The sequence below is a fragment of the Talpa europaea genome (assembly GCF_964194135.1).
Source record: "Talpa europaea genome assembly, chromosome: 4".
Taxonomy (NCBI): Eukaryota; Metazoa; Chordata; class Mammalia; order Eulipotyphla; family Talpidae; genus Talpa; species Talpa europaea.
In genome coordinates, this window is record NC_140070.1 from 33,021,969 (window position 1) to 33,049,517 (window position 27,549).

The 27,549-nt window shown below is 34.9% G+C and overlaps 1 protein-coding gene across 1 annotated transcript in view; it reads right to left on the reverse strand.

The window, feature by feature from the left end:
* The window catches only part of LOC311170196 (A disintegrin and metallopeptidase domain 3-like), a gene marked incomplete at both ends in the record, with an annotated part of 74,788 nt that extends 47,997 nt beyond the window's left edge, over positions 1-26,791 (reverse strand). The window contains 7 exons of the mRNA XM_084232590.1: positions 1,254-1,319; positions 6,862-7,036; positions 7,548-7,624; positions 12,999-13,077; positions 20,169-20,224; positions 26,123-26,205; positions 26,734-26,791. Coding sequence (XP_084088716.1) covers positions 1,254-1,319; positions 6,862-7,036; positions 7,548-7,624; positions 12,999-13,077; positions 20,169-20,224; positions 26,123-26,205; positions 26,734-26,791 — 594 coding nt within the window. The remainder of the gene's footprint in view (positions 1-1,253; positions 1,320-6,861; positions 7,037-7,547; positions 7,625-12,998; positions 13,078-20,168; positions 20,225-26,122; positions 26,206-26,733) is intronic.
* Positions 26,792-27,549: the final 758 nt, after the last annotated feature.

The window sequence follows — 27,549 nt, forward strand, 5'->3', positions numbered from 1 at the left end:
TTTATTTGTTTATACACACACTTGGTACAGTAAGAAGTACGGGAGGGTGAGAGAATTCACCAGAGCCACAGTGGGGAGCAGAGCAGGCAGACTGATGAAGTACACTACTGAGGGGAGCAGCAGGTGGCAGGAGAGGTCTGTCGCACTATGTGGGACCCTCACTGGCGGCCAGGGATCGAACCGGCGCTGCAGATCCTGTGGGTAGCCTCGCAGCCGAGACCTCAACTGCTGAGCCACCAAGGGAGGCCTTGATCCTTGTTTTTTTGACAAATAGTATTGTTCCACATCTAACAACAGCAACAATGAAAATCTAAATGCCCCCAGAAGTCATTAGTTAGTAGATTAAATTACATTAAAATATTAATCGAACACATTAAGCATTAAAAGTAAATTGAAATAATATATTCCATTAATATGAGGAAACATCATAAAATGGTATAAAATGTGTATGTAATATCTTTCATGATACTAATATAAATATATGACTCTATGTACATGGGATTATATATACACACATATAAACAGGAAATGAATGCGTATATTTAATATATATATTTTATTACTTTATCCATCCATTCTTTGTTACTGTTTTAATAAAAATTGTACAAAGATCTAAATATTTTCATTTATGAACAAACTCTACGACATTATGATGTTCATTGACAGACTTTGTGCAAAAATATCAGTGATGATGGACAAATGAGCTTTATAAACTTGCTGCCCATAAGATGTTGCTAAAGCTGATTGCATTAACAAAAATTTCCAAAACCAAATGAAAATTTCCCATGAATAAGTCATCCCATTTTATAAAAAAACTTTAAAATATAAAACATATAAAATAACCTTATAAAAGAAAACATTTGATAACAAGCATCTCCATTTGAGTAATGAGTGCATAACTTGCTTTAAAATGGAAATCAATTCAAGGAAAAGAGTTTCATCACAATTTGACATGGATTCAGATAGCTATAATCCAATACATTAGAGTATACACTAAAATACATGCATTCATACAAAGTTATATATTATTGCTAGAATTTTATTCCAATTTGGAAATCAATACCATAAATATTTGTTATTCTTTTGTCAATGCAGAGGCAACTGACATTTCCTTATGTCCTGCTATATTGAGATATATATTTTGAATACAGTAAAATGTACCTGCACTGCAAACAATGGACATTCACTTTACATATTACCTTTGAATTGAAATAGAAAACAAAGACATGATAAGATGTTTTAATAATACATACCAAGGCTTTATCCATAATGACTTGTATTTTCAGAATTCTTTTCAGTAATGCAACATCTGAATGTTTCTGTGAAAGAGGCCATGGATTCAAAAAACCATTAAAATATTATCACACTGTAATTATCATGTACTTACACAAATACACACACATAGAGGTATAGATTAGGTAGAAAGATGACAGGTGAATAGATGATAGATGGAAGATGAAGATACATAAAGATACAGACATAACAGGGAAGAGGACGGATGACACTGCATAAATGATTGAGATTCCAAATAAAAATATTAAGAACAAATAAATGATTTTATCCTATAGCATTGAACATTAGCATTCTCAAAAATATTGCTAAGAATTCATCTGTGCTGTTCTATTTAGTAATTCATTAGTTTTCATAGCTATAGCATTGGCCATTTTAGAAATACATCACAATTTATTCATACATTTGCCTGGGGATGGTCAATAGAATTATTTAGATGTTAGGTATTATACACGAAAATATGAGTATCTATGTTCAGGACTGTGTGCAGCTATAGTCTCATTTTTCTTGGAAAATACTTAGAAGTGTAATACATTGAGCTACATGTCAATTGTGGGTGTGTTAAGTCGTGTGAATGTGCCAAGTCTCTCCCTAAGGTAATGTGATCATTCTGCAATTTCAACCAAAATTATGAGTGCCAATCGCTCTACATTCTTGTCAGTCTTTTTCATTGTATCCATTCTTGTTGATCTGTATTGCTATCTTAGGCAGATGGCAGTTCCTTGAATATTAATGGTGTTGAACACCTTTTCACATGCTTATAGCTCTTTAATTTGGTTTCTCCAACTCCATACTAGGAATTTTATGCTTACTCCTGTCATTAGATTTTTTGAATAACAGCTAGAGAGGGGGAAGGAGAGGGATCAAAACATGGGAGGGAAGACTACAAGAGATTATGATCACAGTTCAAGGGTGTCTCAGGAGTGGTAATTTTATGAGGATTACACCTGAGAGGAGAATGAAAGACTATGTAAAAAGTATATATAATTTTTTTTTTTGAATAAGGGCCAAGATTCATTTCATTACTAATTGATATGCAATTTTCTAGCTTCATTTGTTGAAGAGATCATTCTTTAACCTTTCAAAGCCCTTTAAAATGAGGGTCAAGTAATATTGTGGCAGAAAGAAAACACTAGTCTCACCAGCTCTATATATTCACAACTAAACTGTAGCAGAGTAAAAAACTACTCCTGAAAGACAAAGGCATGACTACCACATACATCAGGAGCAAGTTTCAGCAGAAAAGGGTAAGAAGAACTGTAACTGAACTGTGCTTGCAGCCACATTGGGTGAGAAAACCCAGAAGCAGCAGGGGGTGGCTGCTATATAGAGCCCCTCTGCTGTTGATGACTCAGGGGCACATACCCATATCAAGTACTTTGGAGATTTGGCACTGCATTGGGGAAGGAGGTGCACAAAGTTGGCATGCAAGATAGAGGGCGCATGACCAGAGAACGTGATGAATAGAGATGCAGAGTAACAGCTATTGGCCTGAGTCTGAGGCTACCAATATAGCATAGCTGGAGCCCAAACCTGTCGGGAGAGCCAAAGTCAGGTCAAATCACCTGCGTCTTGTCATAAAAGAGGCTACTATTTGCAGGCTAAGGTTGTGATATTTGCAATCTAGTTACACTTATAACTAGATATAAGAAAATAATTGGAACAAATACTTTAAAATTCTAAGAGTACTATGTTATCTCTATACTTTATTTTCGACAACTTCTTGATCTTTTCTACTTTTAAATATTCTATCACAATACTTTCTTTTTTAATATTTTATTTTATATAATTCTTACATCATTTTTATTTTTGCACAATGTATGCATTTTCATTTTGGTTATATTCCCCATACTATTGCACCTCCCCCCTTATTTTGACCCTAATCCTTCCTCTCCCCTCTCTATCCCACCTCGCCACAGTGTGTCTCTGGTTTATAGTTGCTTGATGATTTTGATTTTTACTTTGTATTAATTAGTCTTTTTTCCTGGCCCCTTATTTAGGTTTTCTAAATTCCTGCTATAAGTGAGACCATCTGGTATTTTTCTTTCTGACTTACTTCTCTGAGCATGATCCCTTCTAGCTCCATCCATATTGCTGCAAACTGCATGTGTTTATCTTTTTTGATTACTGAGTAATATTCCATGGTGTATATATACCACATCTTCTTGATCCAGTCATCTATTTTTGGGCATTTGGGTTGTTTCCATAGCTTAGCTATCATAAATAGTGCTGCTATAAACATAGGGGAGCAGGTACCCTTTGGAATTAATGTTTCTGTGTCATTTGGGTAAATACCTAGGAGTGGAATTGCTGGATCATATGGAAGTTCTATGTTTAGTAGGTCCAGAAATCTCCACACAGCTCTCCATAGTGCTTGGACCAGTTTACACTCCCACCAACAGTGCAGGAGAGTTCCTTTTTCTCCACAACCTCACCAACATTTGTTGTTGCTACTTTTTTTAATATGTGCCATTCTCGCTGGTATCTCATTGTAGTTAAGATGGTATCTCATTGTAGTTTTGATTTGCATTTCCCTGATTACAAGTGATGTTGAACATTTTTTCATATGCCTGCTGGCCATTTGCATTTCCTCTTTGGAGAAGTTTCTTTTTAGCTCTTCTGCCCATTTTTTGACTGGATTATTTTCTTTGTTTTTGTTGAGCCTCATCAGCTCTTTGTAGATTTTTGTGTTCAGTCCTTTATCATCAGTGTTGTGTGCAAAAATTTTCTCCCAGTCAGTGGGGTTTCTCTTTGTTTTGGTTTTTGTCTCTTTTGCTGTGCAGAAGCTCTTTAATTTGACGTAGTCCCAGCTGTTTATCTTTGCCTTCACTATCACTGCTTTGGGTGATGAGTCTGTAAAGATTTTTTTTTAAAGATTTATTTATTTATTTATTTATTTATTTATTTATTTATTTATTTATACAAGCACTGGGTACAGTCAGAAGCACGGGAGGGCGAGAGAATTCACCAGAGCCAGAGCGGGGAGCAGAGCAGGCAGAAGGACCAAAGTACACCGCTGAGGGGAGCAGCGAGAGGCAGGAGAGGTCTGCGCGCCATGTGGGACCCTCCTCTGGTGGCCGGGGAGCAGCCGGGAATCGAACCGGCGCTGCAGAGGCTGCGGGCAGCTTCGCAACCCAGCGCTCAACCGCTGTGCCACCGGGAGGCCCTGTAAAGATGTTTTTGAGGTGCATGTCATGTAGTGTTTTGCCTATATTTCCTTCTATATATTTTACGGTGTCAGGTCTTATGTCTAGTTCTTTAATCCATTTTGAGTTGGTTTCTGTGCATGGTGTGAGTTAGTAGTCAAGCTTCATTTTTTGCATGTAGCAACCCAGTTTTCCCAGCACCATTTATTGAGCAAACTTTCTTTGCTCCTGTGCATATTCTTTGCTCCTTTGTCAAAGATTAGTTGAACATAAATCTGCAGGTTTATTTCTAAATTTTCTATTTGGTTCCATTGGTTGGTGTATTTGTTCTTGTTCCAATACCATGCAGTTTTGATGATTATGGCTTTGTAGTATAGTTTGAAGTCTGGAAGTGTGATGTCTCCATTCCCCCCCCCTTTTTTTTTTCAGGAGAGCTTTGGCTATTTGGGGTTTTTGGTGATTCCATATGAATTTCATCAATAATTGTTCTATTTCTTTGAAGAAAGTCATTGAAATTTTTATTGGAACAGCATTGAATCTGTAAATTGCTTTTGGTAGGGTGGCCATTTTGATAATGTTAATTCTTCCAATCCATGAGCAGGGGATGTCTTTCCATTTCTTTGTGCCTTCTTATATTTCTTTTAATGGTGTTTTTATAGTTTCCTTTGTATAGGTCCTTTACCTCTTTTATTAGGTTTATTCCCAACTATTTGATTTTTTTTGTTTCAATAATAAAAGGGATTTTTTTTATTTCTTCTTCTTCAGATTTATTGTTTGTGTATAGGAAGGCTACTGATTTTTGCATGTTGATTTTGTATCCTGCCACTTTACTGAACTGATTCATTAATTAGTTTTTCTGTGGAGTTTTTGGGGTTCTCTATGTATATTATCATATCACCTGCGAATAGTGATAATTTGACTTTTTCCTTCCCTATTTGCATTCTTTGTATATCTTTCTCTTGTCTTATTGCTCTGGCTAGGACTTCCAGTGTATATACTGAAAAGCAGTAGTGAGAGTAGACATCATTGCCTTGTTCCAGATCTTAATGGAAATGCTTTCAGCTTTTCACCACTGATAATGATACTGGCTATGGGCTTGTAATATATAGTCTTTATGATGCTGAGGTATATTCCTTGTATCCCGAGAATTTCAAGGACCTTTATCATAAATGGGTGTTGCACTTTGTCGAAAGCTTTCTTGGCATCTATTGATATTATCATATGGTTTTTATATTTCTTTTTGTTGATGTGTTGAATAACATTGATTGATTTTCGGATGTTGAACCATCCTTGTGTCCCTGGAATGAATCCTACTTGGTCGTGGTGAATTATCTTATGGATACATTGCTGGATTCTGATAGCTAAGATTTTGTTGAGGATTTTTGCATCAGTGTTCGTTAGGGAGACTGGCCTGTAGTTTTCTTTTTTTGTGTTGTTCTTGTTCAGTTTTGGTATTAGTATAATGTTGGTTTCATAGAACGTGTTTGGTATTATCCCTTCTTTCTCAATTTTTTGGAAGAGTTTGTGAAGGATAGGCACTGATTCGTTTCTGAATGTTTGGTAGAATTCATTTGTAAATCCATCAGGTCCTGGGTTTTTTTTGGGGGGGAGGGTTTTGATTACCATTTCAATTTCCCTGCTTATAATTGGTCTGTTTAGGTGTTCTATTTCTTCTTTATCTAGCTTTGGGTGATTGTAGAGTTGTAGGAATTTGTCCATCTCTTCTGATTGTTGAACTTGTTTGCATCTAACTGTTCATAGTAGTTTCTGATTATTCTTTTGATCTCTACTGTGTCTATTGTGATTTCTCCTCTGTCATTTGTGATCCGATTTATTTGTGCTTTCTGCTGTTTTTCCTTTGTGAGCCTGGCTATGGGTTTATCTATTTTATTTATTTTTTCAAAGACCAGCTTTTGGTTTAATAGATCTTTAGGGTTGTTTTTTTAGTTTCGATTTCATTTATTTCTGCTTTGATTGTTATTATTTCTTTTCTTCTACTGGTTTTAGGGTTTTTTTGTTGTTCTTTTTCTAGTTCTTTGAGCTTTGAGATTAGGTTGTTTCTTGATGCTATCACAATACTTTCGACAGAGAAAAAAATGTATCGGAAGGCAAAGCTTACAAGGACAGAATTGGCCATTTCAGGTATCATTTAGTAACATGCACATTTAGTAACAACACTATTCTGTTTATATACTTGCAATTAATGAACTATGAGAATTTTGATTTTTGAATTATGCATGATTCTATTACATTTACTAAATATGATATGAATAAACATAAAAATGCATGTAACATTAATCTCTTAAAATAGAACTTGAATATAATAGAAAGTAGTTTCAATTTGTTTTCCAAATACAATAAATGTCAATGTCAGCAAGTTTATTAAAAGTATCAAAATGAAGATGTCATAAAATATGTTACTTACTTCTGATTTTACAAAAATTCTATAGGGCTCATCTGCCAACTCAGCCCTAGGGTAATTTTCTTTTAAGTAAGGGAAATCAATTTTATTATTTATTTGATAAAGCATATGCTCATATGTAGTTGCAAATTCCAATGGTTCAATTCCATAACTGACATTCTCCAACTGCAATAATCCCCTGAATGTATAAATACCAAAAAAAAGAGAAATTAAATAGTAATAATGTAGAATTCCCACTAGGAAATGTAAATTGAGAAAAATAAAAACCATTTTATAGAAATTCAAGAGTTCTATAAAAATTGAAGGGTAATTTTTATGGTATAATACCTCAGAAGCTTCCCATCTTGTATTAACTTTCAGCTAAATTTTATGCATTCTCTTTCTATATGGCATTTAGTAGTCATAGTGTTGAAGCTGGGCGAATGAATACAAATATTTGCTGTGTTAATGGGAAGCTTCTGAAGTATTTTCTGCAAATTTTCTGAGGTTATTTTCTGCAAAAAATTATAACTACAACCATGGGATAAAGAGAACAGAAAAATGATAAGAAAAAGTAGAAAAGAAAGTATATGACAAGAAACACCATCTAAGTATAGTCTCTTTGCTTTGACTCTACTCTTCAAAAAGTTTCTAAAAAATAAATGGATATTTAAGATTTTCAGTCTAATGTCACTGGATTATGCCATTACCTAAGTCCCGAACAGATGCTAAGGGTCACAACTGATTCTCGAATCTCTGCAACATATCCTTGATAAAAGCAGTGACCCTAACAAAAGTATATAAAGATATATTCATGAATAATTCATAAATAAGATTTCCATTTTATCCTTACTTCCTAGACATCATTAAACATTCCGATTTACCCATTATCATATTATTCACTATATATTCTATTTCATTGTTGTATATATGCTATCTCTTCCTTTCAACTCTTTTTCTGCATATGAATAATCATGATACCTACCCTGCTCCAAATAACTCTTGCTATAATTCTAAATATTTGACAAACAACTTTCTTCATTGCGTCTTTTCTCAGCTACATTTTTGAATGCATAGTCTATTACTACTGACTTATGTAATCAAGATCATTAATTTAACTTCAATTGTGAACATTCTACTTGTTTTCTAAGTTACCGAAAAGTATATTAACTTTTTTGTAAACATTATTTTATTTTCTTAAAGCTAAATTACCCAGAAGTATCTTAAATGACATTTCCTCATGTTTGTTTCTCTTTAATATTTCACTATATTAGTCACCTTTAGTTAATACTCCCCTGTTCATGAACTTTATTGTCATTTGTTTCCCCATGTTCTCCCTTAATATTTTCTTTCTAGTGAGATATAGAATCAGTTCCATTCCTTTGATAATCCTGTGCTATGAAAACTCCATATCAAAACTTTCTGTCAAATTTATTTATATATTATTAGTTCTCAGACATACATCTCCATCAGTAACCACTTGCTATTTCTCAAAACTAAACTTAAAACCTGTCTCCCACCCATGACAGTGCAGAGCATATTCTGTTCTATGTCATACAATAATCACAGCTGCTTGTACCTACTCTACTGACACTATAGCAATTCCTTCTCAAAAGAGGCAGGATGCAAAGCAGATCACAACCTTTTACTCAGCAGCAGATATCAGTTTAGACTTTCCAACTCCTAGACTTCCACCCAGTGGGATATCATGAGATGTCCCTCAACACTCCCAAGTCCGAGTAGCAAAAATCCAACTTCCACAGTAGGAGCTTGCCTAATCTAGAGGCACTAGAAGAGAGACTGAGAAACACACTGGCATCCAGTGACAGAATGACAGTGAGAGAAAATGGTGTCCATTCACTGGATCCTTTATCACCCCAAATGATCTAGCAATACAAGGTCGGCCAGGGAAGTACATTTTACCTGCACAAGAATTAAGCATACAAGAGTAGTATTAAAACTCCAAGATAGCTAAACTGTCAGTGGAACAAGAGATAACCCTAAACCTGAACTTTAACTTGGTTACTCCCTTCAAAAATAAGATATAAATTTCAAGGATAGAATTGAAATTTGTACTCTGTACCAAGAATCAAGAAAATCACAAGAGTGAAAAAAGATAACCAAGTGATCCTAGTACTGAAATGAGCAACATATTGAATCATCAAACAGCGAATATAAAGCAAATATAAAATCAAAAAAAAGAGGAAAAAAAAACAAAAAAAGAAAAAAGAGAATTTAAAGCAACTGAGATAAAATTGCTTCAATGAACAACTATAGAGTATTAATATAGTAATATATAAATGAATCAAATCAAGTCTATATACACCTTAAACTGATACAGTTGTATGTTAATTATATATCAATTTAAAACATCCCAGAAATTAATTGAAATAAACAGTGGTTGAAAACACCCAAAACAACAGAATTGATATCCAAACTTAAAGAGCCAAAACAACAAAGAAATTTATACTGACACATATTATAACCAAATTGTTAAAAGTTTAAATGTAAGGAGAAAATTTTAAAAACAGCAATTAAAGAGACTCATCACATATAATGGAACACCTTTAAGGTTTTCCTTTGAAGCAAGGCAAGAGTTTCTAGGTAATCTTTGTCCAAGAGTCTATCTTAACAGCAGAAGCTAGCAAAAGTCCCAATGTTGCTTTGCTCCCCAGAGGAACATCTAAGTTAACTAATGGAATGCCACATATAGAGAATCCTGTGACTTGACACAATACTGAATCACCTCTGGGATATCAGAAAGCAAAGAGAATGCACCAGAAGGGACACAGAAGGGATTCATGCTTCATTGAACAGGAGGTTGCTGGAGATGAATAGAGCTTATTTTCCTGTAAGACACAGAGTTCTAAATTGCCATAATAAAGAAAAAAATGCAAAAAAAAAAAAAAAAACCAAGTCAAAGGATACAGGGGAATGCTGAAAAGGTAAACAGAGATAAGAAATATTCATAAAGCAAATGAATATTATGACAAATATAGTTAATGAAAAGAAAATAGAAAATTAAGTTTTAAGTGGAAAATAATGGAATTGCAGGATATCAAAAGCTCAATAGAGAAGATAAAAAATTATGAAGAAAGCTACGGAAAGAGACTAGACTGAGCGGAGGACTGAAATGGTGACCTTGAAAATAATTCACAAAGGGCCCAGGTGGAAGAAGAAAGAGAAATATGAAGAAGAAAAATGAAGACATCTTCATTTGAAACAATTAGGAAATGCAACATAAGGATAATGGCTATTCCGGAAGGGGACCATAAAGAGAAAGGAACAGAGATTTTACTCAAAGAAATAATAGAGGAAAATTTCCCAAGCCTTGGAAAGAACTAAATTAGAAGTCACAAAGAAATAGAAAGATATTCCCAGTTCATGGACTGGAAGAATTAAAACTGTTAAAATGACCATCTTACCAAAAATACAGATTCAATGCCAACTCTATCAAAGTTTAAATGGCATCCTTCAATCAAATGGAACAAACATTATTGAGATTCACATGAATTAGAGAAACAATACCCAGAATAGCCCAAGTAATCATGACAAAAAAGAAATACTGGTATCTCACTCCCAGACTTCAAACTTTACTATACAGCTATTGTAATCAAAACATTTAAAAAAAAAATAGGGAGACCAATGAAATATAATTAAGAGCTAATAAATCAATTAAAATATACATAGAGATTTAATCTACAACAGAGGAGTGGAAGTATACACTGGAGAAATATGTTTCTTAAAATGCTATGTTGGGTAAACTGAATAGCCACATATAAAAGAATAAAAATAGACCACTATTTCACACTACCTACAAAAATCAGATGAAAATGGAATAAAGAATTTGGATATAAGGGTTAACACCATGGAACACACAGAAGAAAACATAGGCAATGACTTTAGTGATATATTTAGCGACTTAACTCCTACAGCAAACAAAAAAAAAATCAAGCAAAACAGATGAAACTACATCAGACTAAAAAGCTTATACAAAGCAAAAGAAACTAGAGTAAAACAAAGACACCTTATCAGATGGAAGAAAATATTGCACATCATAACATCTGACAAGAGCATAATATCCCACATCTACAAACAACTCATCGAAAAGTAACAACCCACGAAAAAAAAAAAAATGGGCAGAAGATCTAAATAGACATTTCTCCAAGGAAGACACATAGATAGCCCATGAAAAAAATGTTCATCATCACTTATCATCAGGGAAATGCAAGTCACAATTACAATGAAACACCTGCAAGAATGACCCATATCAAAAAGACCAGAACAAGTGTTGGTAAGCAAGTGGAGAAGAACAGAAGCTTGCACAACACTATCGGTATGAATATTGACTTTTCTAGCCCCATGGAAAATAGCACAGGTGATTCTCAAAGTATTGAAAATAGATCTAGCATAGGTCTACCCAAAGAATGCACAAACACTAATTCAAAGTGATATATGCACTCCTATGTTCATTGCAGCACTATTAACAATACCCAAATTATGAAAATAACCTAAGTGAAAATAAGCAAATGGGTATTTTAAGACATGGTATATATACTTAAATGAATATTACACAATTATAAAAGTAGATTAACTCTTGCCATTTGCAATGACATGGATGGAACTCGAGGGGATTATGCTAAATGCAATGCGTGAAATATGGCAGAAGGAAACAACTACCATATAGACATACCACAACCCCCAATAATGAAGCAGCAGAAGAGGGACATAGGGAGGCACAGCTGAGTGGAGAATCAGTAGTGAAAAGTGTTGCAGAAAACATGCCAGAGTAGGAAAGTTTGATTTTAACTAATAAACTAATAAAATATTAGAAGAACAGAGTGGGTATATTTGAAAATTAAAAACTCCAAGGTACACTTCATGGGTTCTCACAATTTTGTGAAATTTACCTCCAGGAGTTTGACCAGGAGGCTACATTAAATATTGGGGGCTGGGGGAATCTACTCAAGCTCCCATTAGGGTAGAGAGCAAAGAACTATTTTGAAAAATCTAAGACACCTCGGCTTTCGGGAAGCTGCATGATTAGAAACTAACTTGCTAAACTATGATCAGAAACTCTCTAGAGGAGGAAAATACTAACTACAGCCCATTCTAGTCCATTCTGTCCCACCTCCCTTTGGCGGGATTTAAATAAAAGCTGAGAAGTACATGTGAAGTTCATAGTCCAGAGGCATAAGTTTAATTAAAAACTGAGAATTATAACACTACAGAACACGTCTCCCAATCCTATATACTGTTACCGTGTTGCTAAAGGCAAGCTTAAAGCAGTTCCATTTACCCAGTACATTATGTCTAGTTATCAAGAAAAAAAAAATTGTGTTAGGTATTTCAAAAGGCATACACACAAGTTGAAGAGACAGAGCAAGTATCAGAACCAGATACTGAAGATTTTAGAATTACCAGACTGGGCATTTAAAACACCATAAATTATTCTAAGGACTGGAATAAAAACCATTCAGGAAGAACAGATGGGTAATAAAGTAAACAGAAAAATGGAAATCTTAAGAGTGAACCTGAAAGAGATGCTAGAGTTAAAAAAGTACCTGTAACAGAAATAATATTTAATATATCACATGATATATTAAAACTTCTCAGTGTGGGGCCTCCCTGATGGTACAGGGGATTGGGACGCAACCTACGAGGCTGTCTGCAGCCACTGAAGCACGAGTCCGATCTCTGGCAGGGGAGCTACCTACATGGCACAGCAGATCTCTCCTGACTGACCCACTGCTCCCTTCAGAAGTGTATTTCAGTCATTCTGCCTGTTCTGTTCCCCACTCTGTCTCTGGTGAATCCACACACACACACACACACACACACACACACACACACCCCTCTGGCCTGTACCCCAGTTCTTGTACGCATAAATAAATAAATCTTAAAAAAAAAACTTATCAGTGTGTTTAACAACTTATTTCTTTTGAAAACTATTTTTCCTTTCATCTCAAAATCCTACTAATACTTCTAGTTAGTTTAAATGACTTTTTTTGATAAATGATTCCTGTGTAAAAATTTTAAAAAGAGCTGTTCTATCCACTATGTGTTCTTAGTATTTGATAGTTCTGTAGAGTATAAAGAATTTTTTTCTTCCCACCAATACCTTAGCCACATTAAAAAACATGTAAATCTCCAAGACTTACCTTCACAAATGGAGACTGTGTGTATAATATTCCTGATTTGTTGTATAAATACACAAGAAAATGAGAGTCTAAAAATGACCTAATTCAACCAAAAAAAGATATGTTACTGTAATAATATAATGAATAAAATTAACTTCCATAATCATTAAATTAAGCAAAATTTACTTTAAATTTTCCAAGTTTAAACACCCCAAAATTAGAGTCATCCTTCCATTATCTTTGTTTCCTGATAGTATATTGTGTATATAAGAACAAATAGCCAGTATAACCAGATATTGGTATGAATGCTGTGATGATACAGACCTATATCTGGTACAAATCAAGATTTCCTGATTTTCACAGAAACATTTGCCTTTGAGATTCAGTCATTAATCTCATGCACAAATATGTTAGTTAAATTGGCTAATAAGGAGTCCTGGATTCATAGAAACAAGAAGAAAATATATGGTTTTTCATTAGTTTTCATGAATTTCTGTTGTGCCATAAAACACAATGAATGTTATTAACAAGTTTACCCTAAGTTCAGCTGTACTCAGCCTTCATGTGGAGTTGGGAAAAGGCATGAACCCTCCCTAGAATGTGTCTTTCTTGTAGAGAAAGAAAGGAAAATATTGTAGAAGAATACCACACTTCTTAAAGTATTTTTGCGGGGAGGGGACAGGATATTAGTGTTTTACTTAAATTTCATAAGTTAAATGATTTTCATATACAAACCTGTTATGAATAGGTTATGAAAGCATAAAATTATTATGGAAGAGATAGTGATTTTTATGGAATATTTGACACCATCATTTATTATAGGAAAGCTGTAATAACTCAAGGATTCCAAATACCAAAGACATTTCAAGGTTAGAATCAAAGAGGAAATATATCATTCACTCTCTTCAACTATGACATCTCTTTACACATCTGCTTATTTTCTCTTTTTCCGGATAACTTATCTTTTCTTAAATTCAAAAATCAAGATTGGAGAGCTTCCCAGAGAAAATCTGATATTCATAAGTTCATATCTGCATATATTCAAGGAAAAGCACTGAATGGTATGGGCTGATTTAGGTACAAATGCCTGGAAAGTGAATTCTAGCACAAGGGCAGAGATATGTTTTAATTACCATACGCAAGTCAATGGAGATGGTGGAATAGGGAATCCAGACACAGTTCCCAAGAGAAACAAATTAGAAACTGAAAAATTAAAGAAAAACATCAAGAATAATTAAAATGAGAAAATTTAATTTGCAAGTTTATTACTCTGGGCTTTCAAGCTTATCTATGTTGTTGCTTTTATAGGAAACAACAAAACAGTCTGGCTTAACTAGGTAAGCATAAAAATACAATAGACTGTCAAAGAAAAACAACATCCAATATAAAGAAAATGAACAACGAAAAGGGAGAAGGCAGCACTTAAAATTTAGTTCCCTATGGAGTAATACTGATTAAAGAAAATAATCATCATTTCAAGAAAAGTTAAACTTTCAAAGGAGCTAATTTAAAGTAAAAAGTATATTATCTAACTGAATTACATGATGTTGAAATTAAATAACTGGATAAATGTGCCAAGGGTAATTTGATTACTAAAGAAATTAGATGGTAGTCTATAAAGAGAATATATAATGATAACTAAACAGCAAAAGTAAAGACTTGGAAATTATTATAGGAAAAAAAAACGATATAGAGGGCAAAATAGTAAAGCCCAGAATGAAACAAAGATTTCCCATAAAACAAATATATGTATAAGAATTTTAAACTATAAAGAAAAATTAAAAGAGACTTATGGCACCAGGGAAAATTAATACATCACATCACACACACACACACACACACACACACACACACAAGCATGCAGGCATGAACACACACAAAACATATAGAAAATTCAGTGAAGATGGACTATAATAAACTCAAATATTTATGGAAAAACAATAAGATGCACAAATTGTACACATTGACAATATGTCATTCAATATGACAAAAGACCAACTTGAAGCTATGTCCAGATTCAGAAAGCATGTAGTGTACATAGTTGATCTAACAAAATAATCCAAAATTATTATAACTGTACAATACCTTATTCCACATAAAATTGCAAGAAAAGGAAAAATAAAAATGCAGCAGTGTTAACTAATAAAACCAACTCTGATAACATTTAGAAAATGCATTATAGTTGCTTCACAGTGAAAGTGAAACTTGGATTTACATCTTAGATATAAAAAGAAAATTTTCAAATACTTGTAAGAACAATGTAACATACATTTAGGATGCAGGAAACATAATCTGGTTTAGAGTCTAGACTCTGGGACTGATCTCTTCATTCCACTTTTATTTTTGTCAAGATTGCTTTAACTATTTGGTGTCTTTTGTTGTTCCAGACAAGTTTCAGTAATATTTTCTCTATTTCTTTGAAGAATTCCATTGAAACTTTGATAGGGACTGCATTGAATCTATATATTGCTTTGGGTAAGATGGTCATTTCAACACTCTTTATTCTTCCAAACCATGAGCATGGAAGATCTTTCCATTTCCTTGTGCTTCTATTTCTTGTAGTAATGACTTATAGTTCTCATTGAAAAGGTCTTTCATGTCCTTTTTAGTTTTATTTTTATGAATTTATAATTTTTGATGTTACTATAAATATGATCACTTTCTTGATTTCCTTCTCTTCCAGTTATTTGCATTTAGGAATGCAGATTTTTGACATCTCAAAAATGCAGAGCATAATTCAAGAAACTAGTATTAACATTTACATGTGAGTTAATTAGATAAATTAGAATAAAAGAACATTTAGTAGCCCACATCCTTCCAAGACTGAATCAAAAGGAAATAAAAAATCTCAATAGATGAATTACAAGCAAGGAAATTGAAACCGTAATCAAAAGTTATCCAAAAACCAAAACCCAGACTAAATATTTCACAAGTGAGTACTATCAATTCTTCAAATATGAATTATACCTCCACTGCTTAAAATCTTAGAAAAAACTGAACATCAGAAAATGATTCCAAACATATTAGACCAACATTACTCTGATATCACAAGGAAAAAAGGACATTACAAACTAGTAAAACTGCCAGCCAATAGCTCTGATGAACATAGCTGTAAAATTCTCAACCAAATCTTAGCAACCAAATTCAACAATACATTCAAAGATTCATACATCATGACGAGGTGGGATTTATACACGGAATAAAGGATCCTTCAATATCTGCAGATCTATGAAGTTAATTTACCACATCAACAAAAGGAAAGAAAAAAGTCATGATCATATCAATGAAGCAGGGAAAGTATTTGATAACTTCAACAACCATTTGTGATAAATACCTTCAAAATATAGGAAAGAGAAGGAACATACCTCAGCATAATAAAGACCAAGCATAATCAATTGTGAGAAACTGAAGTATTTTCCTTTCTATTTCTAAAACTCAGATGTAAGAAAAATAATGATTACTTTCACCGCTAGTATTCATCATTGTATTGGAAATCTGAGCTAGAGTAATTAGGTAAGAAAAATATAAAAGTAATCCAAACTGAAAAAGAAGTCAGACTATCATTATTTGCCAATTATTTTTTTTTCTAAAGATTTATTTATTTATTTACACAAGCATTGGGACAGTCAGAAGCTCGGGAGCGTGAGAGAATTCACCAGAGCCAGAGCGGGAAACAGAACAGACAGACTGATGAAACACACTGCTGAGGGGAGCAGCGGGTGCGGCAGGAGAGGTCTGTGTGCCATGTGGGACACTCGCCGGCATCCGGGGATCAAACCGGTGCTGCAGAGGGTGTAGGCAGCTTCACAGCCTAGCACTCAACTGCTGCACCATCGGGGAAGCCCTATTTGCCAATTATTAATAAAATGCACAAAAGACACTAAAGACTGCACTAAAAACTGTTAGAAGTAATATATCAGCACAATGAAGTGGTAGGTTACAAAATCAATAACAAAAATCTGTTGCATTCTTATACGCAAATAACTAACTTGAAAGAAATCAGGAAAAATATGTCATTTACAAAGAATTACACATCTAGGAGTAAACTTTAAAAAGACTATAGACCTGTGAAACAAAAACTGTAAGACATTATTAAAAGAAATAATAGATACACAAAAATTAAAATATATTCCTTGTTCATGGATTTGAAGACAAAACACTGTTAAAATTGTATTTTACACAAAGCAAAATGCCATGAGAATGTAGATTGGTCCAAACACTATTGAAAGCAATATGCTGGTTCTCAACACATTAAAAATGTATCTACCTTATGCTCCAGCAATTTCCCTCCTAGATATCTATCTAAAGAACACAAAAACACTAATTTGAAAAGTTATGTGCACCCTATGTTCATTACAGCATTATTTATAATAGCCCATTTATGGAAACAATTTAAGTGCCCAATGACAGGTGAGTGGATAATGACAATTTGATATGTACACACAATGAGATACAATTCAGCTATAAAAAGGATGAACTCTTGTCATTTGTGACAACATGGATTAGAGATTATGCTAAATGAAATAAATTAGAAACAGCCAAATATTGGGTGATTTCACTCATATGTGGAATATAAATAAATAAAGCAAAAAGCAGACAAAAATAAGTCTAAACAAACTTTAATAATAACATGGCACAGTTGAGGCTACCATGGGGCAAATACCAGAGGGGCCTGAGCCTCACAGCGGCTAAGGGACCCAAAGTACTATGGTGCATGATTATTGATACTATGGTGGTATATGTGAGGTGGTAATATACATTTGAAGAGATGTGAACCTATACTCCTAAACCATACACAGAGTTGTGGACCAACATTACCTAATAAAAATTAATACTATTAAAAATAATATTATGTCAAGCACTGCATAGCAAACTACCACTTAATCAAAACTACATATAAAATAATAATTAATTCCTATCATTCACACTCCTGGGTCATATTTAGATAAGCATGGTAGTTGTGTTATTTCTGGCCAGGCTTGCTCAATTTTCTGGAGCACAGCTGAATTTTGGCAGATCTAGCGATGATTTGGGCATCTTATCTGTACTACACCTGTCAGTGTCTTCCTGTAAGCTAGCTAAACAAATCCTCATGAGGATGGCAGAAAAACAAGGAGAACAGAAAAATATACAAGCTTTTTAAATCTCATTTTGAATCAGGTGGGCTAACATTTCATTGGTTAAAAGTAGTCACATAGCCACAGACTGCATAGCCCAAGATAAACCAAAAATTGTGAGCATTCTTGTTGAAATTTGTTAAGAATCTGAGGACAGCAACAGCTAAGCACTGAACCAGGGACAGATCCTTGTAACCATGTGTTACTGAGAGATCACACACCCATAAAGGTAACCTTACATACTCAAATCAAAGTACTGTGGCATGGGGAATTTAGGGATAATTTACACCTCAGTTTTTAATGACAGAAACTCAGAATTATATGGAAGAAAATAAAATAGAGGAAATGGAAAAGAATTTGAGCCAATGTGGTCCATAATATTAAGATAAACTATATAACAGAATATGCATAATGTACCATGATGTTTGTATAAAATAACACAATATTATGATTTGTTATTGATCTCTAGGCCTATAGACGAATAAAAATAAAAATATGACCAAGGAATATGTGTTACTGTATTTGTGATTAGCACTGGTAAGTGAGGGAATTGAATAGATATGGCCATGGGATAACAGATTTCACAATTCTTAAAATATGTAGGTAAAATTATTACATATGTGTCATTCATGGTAAGAAATTTATAGTAAATATCATTCTCAGAATTTTCTTTTTATATTTTTAATCATTCAGAAAAGCCAATCAAAATATTGGGCTAATATAAACTGTGAACTTTATTTAGGTGATTGACAATGATGTGCCAATGTGTGATAATCAATTTTAACAAATACATGATTCTGGTAAGATATGTAGATAATGGAGGACATGTACATTGTGGGGACAGGGAGAATGTGGGAAATCTCTACACCTTCCATTCAAATTTGCTGTGAACCTAAAATTTCAAAGTGCATTAGAAGAATAATAAATAGATATGGGAAACCATATGAACAGACAAACCTCATATAGGAAAATGCAAATAGCCAGTAAACATTCAGACAAATTGTTTAGGGAAAAAGAAACTGACCTTCAAATGAGAAAAAATAATTTAGTACATGAAGCATTTAGAAATCTAAATTGCTATAGTCTTTTCACAAAGTAATGGGTAATATGTCTCAAAAATCATAACATAGTATAATTGTGGTTAATAAACAATGTCTATCTTAGAGATTGTTACAAAATTAAATCAATTAGTTCATGCAAATTGCTTAGAAATACACAGGGCAAATAGTGTGCACTCAATAAATGTACTTACTATTATTATGACTATGATTATTATAATTACTCATACTTTTGATACAGAGCTCCATACACTGTTATCAACTCTAAAAATATTCCAATATGTATTATATATATATATATTTGAGGATGTTTATTATAAAGCACTATAGTGACAATATCTGGAAATAGCTATATTACTTATCAATATTACATCCTATGGGTTGTTATATCTGTCATAGGATTAGTAAATATATTGACATAAAGCAAAAATTAAATACCATTATTAAATAATAGCTGCCAGTCACAAAACACTATTTCTGTTTCTGTCAATTTGGGGGGTAGATTTCTGTATTTTTTAGGGAAAGATGAAATTTAGAATAAAATATGATACAAAGGTAATCACGTGGTTATTAACATTGGTTTCCTTACAGAGTAAAAATAAGAAACAAAATTTAAGAAACTAAAAATATGTACTATAGCAAAATGAGAAGAAACAGCTAGTGTAATTAGTAAAATGCTTAAAATCATATAAATACGTAAAATGACAGGAAAAACAAAATTAAACATGGACAAATAAAATTATTTTCCTATTTGTTATAATTGTGTTTTATTCTTAAAAGGTACATAGAATAATTTCATTTATCAGGCATATATAAAATATTTGCATAATTAGGATTTGGCTTAAATACTAAATTTAAAATCTCAAGATGAAGACTGAAATTGTAGTCTGCCTCACAAGGAAGATATAATATTTTAAATAAATATGATCTTCATGCTTTTATTTTGGCTCAATTAAGAGCAGTGAGTGCAAAAGTTTAAGAACTAAAAATAAGTGTACCAAAAAAAGGTCACTTACTGTTTTTCAAGATGGATAGTATATATTTTTCTGTCAAATTTGATGGCATACGTAACCTGCAACAAAATATTCAAAGAGAAAGAAATTATTAGAAATGTCAAATTCTTAAAAGACAATCATAATTTTTTTGGAATTACATTTTATTGATTCACGGTTTGTTTACAATTCTATATACTTTTGGGCATACAACTTAGCTTCACAACTCAACATTTGCACATGCCCTGCCCACCCTCCACCAAAGTTCTCATGCTCTATCACTGTTATGACTGTTACCTGCTCCAGCCTCTCTGTCCAGCCTCAGCTACAAGATTGTGGGGGTCTCCACGGTGGCAGACAAGAAACCAAGTCAGAAAGCCTGTGTGTGGGGAGACCGGAACAAGTCTTTCTTACAGGTACAGGAAATACACAGGTAGCAACAGCATTATCTGTCCGGCTGACCTGGTGGAACAGCCCTGCCCAGTGCCCCCGGGTGGCCCGCTATGGCAGTAGCAACAGCAGCAATGTCCAGCCTCAGCAGTGGCCCCATGCCCAGTGAGAGGCCAGCAACTGGCTGCATATGGCCTGCGAGTAGCCCCTCCCCAGGAGCCCTATTAGCTTTTATGTGATTTACAGACAAAGCCAGCAGAGGGAAGTTTTGGCCTACTTTAGGCAAGCATGTTTCCGATCATGCAAACTATATATTAAAGTTACATTATTTACTGCTCTCCACACATGGGGACTGCATATCAAGTCTACATGTTATTGTTTATTAGACCAACTGGCTGGAAGATCACTGCAAAAAATACTGCGAAACTGAGAAAACTCTGCCCGTGGACCCTACACTCCCTCACATTTTAAAAAAATCTATGTGCTCTTGGGCCTCCCTGGTGGCACAAGGGGTCATGACACAATCTGTGACTCTATCGGCAGCCACTGTAGCACGAGTTTGATCCAGGGAGTTACCCACATGGCGCAGCAGACCTCTCCTAACGCCAGCTGCTCGGAGCAGCGTATTTCAGCAGATCTGCCTGCTCGGTTCCCCACTCTCCCACTCTGTCTCTGGTGAATCCTCTCGTGCTCCCCCACACACACACACCTCTGGCTGTACCCCAGTTTTTGTATGCATGAATAAATAAATCTTTTTTAAAAATCCATGTGCTCTTTAATACAAACATAGATTTCATTACAAATGTCTCAAAATTGCATATTCATAAAGAAGTAGACGACTATATTTCTTCCGTGTTGGATTGTACGACCGACTTAGTCACAATTAAATATAAGTAAAATCAAAAGTCTAAATCAATTTCAAAACTAAAAGCCATAGTCATTAGTGTTTGTTAAGTAGCATAATGAAATTTTAATTTAAAATCATTACATTAAAGAAGTTGAGTAATTTCTGAAGAAAACTGATTTTAACTTTTTGTACTATGCAGTTACTAGCACAAATAAATTAAAATTTATCTCTAATTCCACATTTAAGATTTAAGGCAGTAGTCCCTCAATGACATAAGCACTACCTCCATTCTGCATCTCCTATCCTCTTTATCCACTGCTCTACTTACAAAAGACCATCTCACACAAAGTTACCAATTTTCAGGGACAGTCCACATTTAATAAGTCCCTCATCATTCCGACTGCAGTCACTTTCTTCATAGTCCTGCTTCTTTCCATTCTCTCTTTTTTTAAAAGATTTATTTATTTATGAACACAAGAACTGGGGTATAGGCCAGAGGTGTGGAGGGGTGAGAGGATTCACCAGAGACAGAGTGGGGAACAGAACAGGAGGATTTGACTGAAATACACTGCTGAGGGGAGCAGCGGGCAAGTCAGGAGAGGTCTGCTTAGCCATGTGGGTATCTCCCTGGCTGGGGATCGAACTCGTGCTGCAGAGGCTGTGGATTGTTCCATAGTACAGTGCCTAAACCCCTGTGCCACCAGGGAGGCCCTCTTCCCCTTCTCTTACATAAAGAGTTGTTTATTTAATCTTATGTCAGATTTGTGATATTTTTATGAATTTACTTTAAGCAACAATTTGTACTCATATATTTTTTAATATTTTTATTTATACCTTCATCTATTTCTCATTTTTAATATTAGATATTTCTAATTTGTTCATTTGCCTTGTCTATCTCACCAAAATATCTGTTTAATGTTCTTCTCCAATCAACGTTTGACAGTACAATTTCTGGTTATTTTACCATTGAATCTACTTCTTAATTCAGTTTTCAGCAATTGAAAAATTTTACAGCAATTGGAAAATTTTGGTATCTCCCAAAATTATTCTGATTTTTTTTCATGTTTTAATCTGTAGTTTTTTGTCTTATATAAAAAGGAATATATGAAGGCATACTCACCCCAAAATCATCCCACGACTGTATTTGTATGTGACTCATGACAAAAATTTAAAATGAAACTAAATTTCTGTTTCTATGTATATTTTAAAAATCAATAAATTATTTTAGCATTCTTATAAGTTCATTTAACCCCATGTAATAATTTTTGCTCTATTTAAATACAATTTTTTAGTAAACTGAAAATTCTAACCCAACTCAGTTTATGACTTGACAGTTATCAGAAAACTATCCTAGAACATTTTAAAAGGTATTTTATGAACATAGAAAACACTGATAAAGACATCAGGTAATTAGTAAGAATGATAACTTTATTGATTTATTTTAAATATTGGTAACTAATTAGAAATTAGTCTAATTTTTATTTATGATTCACATACATCAAGTGTAGCACTAGTAGTAGAATTAGAAGTAGGAAATGGCTTTTAGATTCAAGAAAGATTTTCAAGGCTTTAGGTCTACACTGGACAGTACCAGCCTGTAGTGAAGTGATGTTCACTACTGGTGACCCAGAGGCAGTGTCAGTGACACTAAGTGTTAACAGTTCTTTGTGACTTGTTGGCCAACGCCAACAACAAACAGCTTTTTGAGACACCTGGGATCTTTGGTGTTCCTTTCAGGCAATGTCAGAGGCAAACTGCAGTCCAGTCTCTACATGTAAAGGTCTTCAGCTTCTCTTCCTTCCTTGGAGGTCAGCTGCTGGATGCTGCTGGTCCTTTTTTCTTCTTTCTTCAGAAGATAGAACAAAGTTTCTCAGTTCCCTCTGGTCCTGCCTTATATTCTCTTTCAGCCCCCAACCCAGCTATAAATCTGATTGGACCATTTTTAATCCTATAGCTAATTGGACCATTTAGCACCAGTCAGCTTATAGCCTGCACCTGACTGGTCCATTCTACAATCTAGGCACCAAGTATAAAAAGGAAGCTGCTGGGTTCTGAGGAGCCACAGCCAGAGTCTACCAGTAGTAGAAGAGCAGGGTGAGAGACCACCATTGCTGAGGTCGCAGGTGTTCTGGTTTCATTTTGACTCCCTTATATGTATATTGTACTATACAGTAGAATTGATTGTTGACTACATCCTACCTTGAAAAGGTGGAGCTTGTTCTCTTGTAAATACCTTTTATTGTACTTGGCAGGAAAATACTTCTGGCAAAATAGAAATGGAGAAAAAATTTGGGCACAGACCATACAAAAATGCTGATAGCCCATGGATCTCTGATCTCTTTAGCCGTTGCCTTTGGGTGTTGCCTGTTGGTCCAGGTCTATTTTCCAATTTGGAATTTGGAATTTTTTGTTTGTTAAGGAAATTTATTGTTGTAAAACTTTGTCTTCTTTGCAAAACTCAATTTTATAAGCACAAAACTCTGATAATCATTGATTAGCATTTTGACATATTACTAAACACTTCTGTGACTTCACATCAGAGACTTTAAGAAACCTCAGATGATGCTTGCCCTTAAAGGAATCTGACAATAAACCCTCCTATTCTCTGGTGCTCTTGTTGAAGAAGCCCCACCCCACTCAGTCCAACACACATACATGGGACATGACCCATAAGCCTTCCAAGTAAGGATATCTCCTTACTTGGAGATATTTCCTTACTCAAAAACTGAACACATGAAGAAATTCAATCCAATAATTGATCAATAATACTTTTCATTCATTGACCAACAATTCTTTCAGAGAAAAAATCTCAATAAAAGTGCAACCTTAACATAAGTGGAGTCATTCTAAAATCAAGACAGGGCCTCCCTAGTGGTGCGGGTGGGGGATGTTAAGATACAGCACTATAAAGCTATCTGCAGCCACTGCAGCACAAGTTCAATTCCCCAGCCAGGGATGTGACCCACATGGCACAGCAGACCTCTCCTGTCTTGCCTGCTGTTCCCCTCAGCAGTGTATTTCAGTCAATCTGCCTGTTCTGTTCCCCACTCTGTCTCTGGTGAATCCTCTCACCCCCCACACCTCTGGCCCGTACCCCAGTTCTTGTATGCATACATATTTTTAAAAAAAATTTTTAAATAAATGAAAATAAAATCAAGCCAGGGTAACCCTGACTAGGGGAATTGCCTTACAATGGCACTTCCATTGCCATAATTCCAAGAAGCCAACAAGATGGAATTATCTTGTTTGAAAGTACTCATAAAAGTGAACTTTTTACCTACCTATGATTCTTCCATCTGATGAATTTGCCTTGTGGTTATTTCACCTGACTATCTCTCTCTAAAAAAAGCCTTAAACTTTGCCCCAATATGGGACACTATTTGTATTTCTGTATATATCTGGTTTCCCTGAATTGCAATTATTTCATACCAAATAAATGTGTGTTGCGTTTAGTGGCCTCTTGAGATTTTAGGTTAACAATCCTTTATACAAAAAAAAAAGAATTACTAAACTAAATGTCTAAAATTGATGTTACATTCATGATTAAGAGATTAGCAACTACTAATAAAATAGAAGAATTCTAACAAAATATAATAGAAGTTATGTAAATGTGCTCTCTCTCTGTGAAAACAACATCTTATATACAATATTTTTGAATCACGGTTCACTGTTACTGAAACCATGGGAAGTGAAATCACCAAGGAGAGATTACTGTACCTGCTGTACTGTTTTAATCAGATTAAAAATATCATTACTGTCATTTTCACAAAGATTTACATATGCAAGTATGCAAATATAGCATGAAGAGATTCTTTGCATATTATCTTTTATATATTATCATTTAAAAAATCATGGTATAACTATGGAGAGCTGTGTGGAGATTTCTTGACCTACTAAACATAGAGCTTCCATATGATCCAGCAATTCCACTCCTACGTATTTACCCAAAGGACACAGAAACATCAATTCCAAAGAGCACCTGCACCCCTATGTTTATAGCAGCACTGTTTACAATAGCTAAGCTTTGGAAACAGCCCAAATGCCCAAAAATAGATGACTGGATCAAGAAGATGTGGTCCATATATACCATGGAATATTACTCAGCATTCAAAAAAGATAAACTCATGCAATTTGCAGCAACATGGATGGCGCTGGAAGGGATCATGCTCAGTGAAATAAGCCAGAAAGAAAAAGAAAAACACCGGATGGTCTCACTCATAGCAGGAATCTAGAAAACTTAAATAAGGGACCAGGAAAATGAATAACTATAAGAAAGTAAAAATCAAAATCAACAAAAAACTATGAACCAGAGACACTCTATGGGGGGGTGGGGAGGGGAGGGATTGGGGTCAAAATAAGGGGGTTACAATTGTATGGGGAATATAAAAATAAAATTTATTTAAAAAAATAAAGATTTATTTATTTAAAAAATAAAAAAATAAAAATAAAATCATGGTATAAGGTAATTATTTTCTAGAAAAAAAGTCCAAAGGACTATATTCATTTTGTGTGGTAGTAATTTGCAGTGTTTTTTTCTTAGTGTAGGTTTTTAAATACCTTCATGATGTTCTTAAGTTACTTGAGAAATGAAAAAAAATCAATACACTCGCTCTCATTCAAACCAAATGGTTCTTAGACACAGTAATTAGAACACAAAATTTCACAAGGGATATGCATGAATTGATTGATATAGTTCAAGAAAAATAAAAAAATATTTTTAGAAACCTGATTTCATAATTACATGCATTTCTGATTCATCGCCATCAGTCCTGTTGGTCTGAATCTTCTGTGGTATTGTTATTTGTAGAAGGGATGTTTCAGAATCTGCAGCAAGGAAAATAGGTGTGAACATTCCCCATGTTATACAGCAGCATCCCCATTCACAATTTATTGGCCCTTTCCTGCTCGTCACTCTTTGAACTTCCAAGGCGCCGCCACCCCAAGGATACACAGCAACACAATCATACTTATCAGGATTCTAGGAAGAGATTCCTCTAGAAGTGGGAGCATGACCTTACCACTATCTAGACAATTTGGGACTTGACCTCAGCCCAAAGTGAGTGAAGAAGTGTGTTGGTGCCCACACCTCCTCCAGACTTTGTCATTTCCCACCTCCCCAGGTAGGGGCTCCCTGTTCCTTAGGCGCAGGTCAGGTAAGCCAGGGCAACTCCCGTCCTTCTCGGCCCAACAACCAGCAGGTCCAGCTGGCTGCTGAAACTAGGCAGGTTTTGACATTGCTCCTCTGCACTCTTCCCAGTTTGTCCTGGATTTCTGGTCTGAGAAAGGTGATGGCCTCACGCCCAGGGGCGCTGTGACAGGAAAACCTCCTATGGAAAAGGAAGTTTCACTTACTGTAGTTTGCAGAAGTTAGCCGACCCAGGACTGAGAGGATCAGCAAGAGAGGCAGCATTGTGTGGGCGGCTGGCCAGGTGATTTCGGTTGACTGCTGAACGGCTGCGGAACTGCTAGAGCTCGTGCTTCCGGCCCTACCTGTAGGTCCTGGTTGGGGGGAGCGAGCTGAGCCGAGGGGTGGTGAAGGGTGGAGAGAGGGATGGGGGAGGGGGTTGGGAAGAAGGGGGAGAGGGGAAGGAGAGAAGAGGGAAAGGAACAGGGAGATGAGAAGGAGGGGAGAGGAAAGGGCCGGGTGAGCTGCCTGAGCTTCAGAAGGAGCTGGACATCAGTGTTGGGTGCAAGGTGCTGTGGGGACGGCAGTAACTTCGTGGATGCCGACCAGGTTTGAAGTTCAGGGGCGCCCTTACATGACTCGCTGCACACAGAAAACACATGGAAGCTTGCCAGTATCAGCGCTGTTTTTCAAAAGCTTAACATTTTAAATGCATTCAGGGGCAACATAATGGTTATAAAGGGCATTTTCTCCGCAGGAAATAGGCCATTTGCTGGTGAAGTTCGTGGTAATAGTAGTCCATGTTACAGTTTTCAAGTACAAGGACTGAATTGGAAATCAGGAAATAGGAATTCACAATATGTTTAGTAGCAGGCAGTTCCCTATTTTTAACCATACTACTCTGGATTTCCTATTTTAACTTTTAGGTTAAAGCAAATACACATGCACACATACAGAAACATTGCAAAACAAAAAAAAATTAAAGCAGTTAATAGTGTAGATAATTTTTTTTACAAAACTCTGTGGAAAAGGAAACTGAAAAG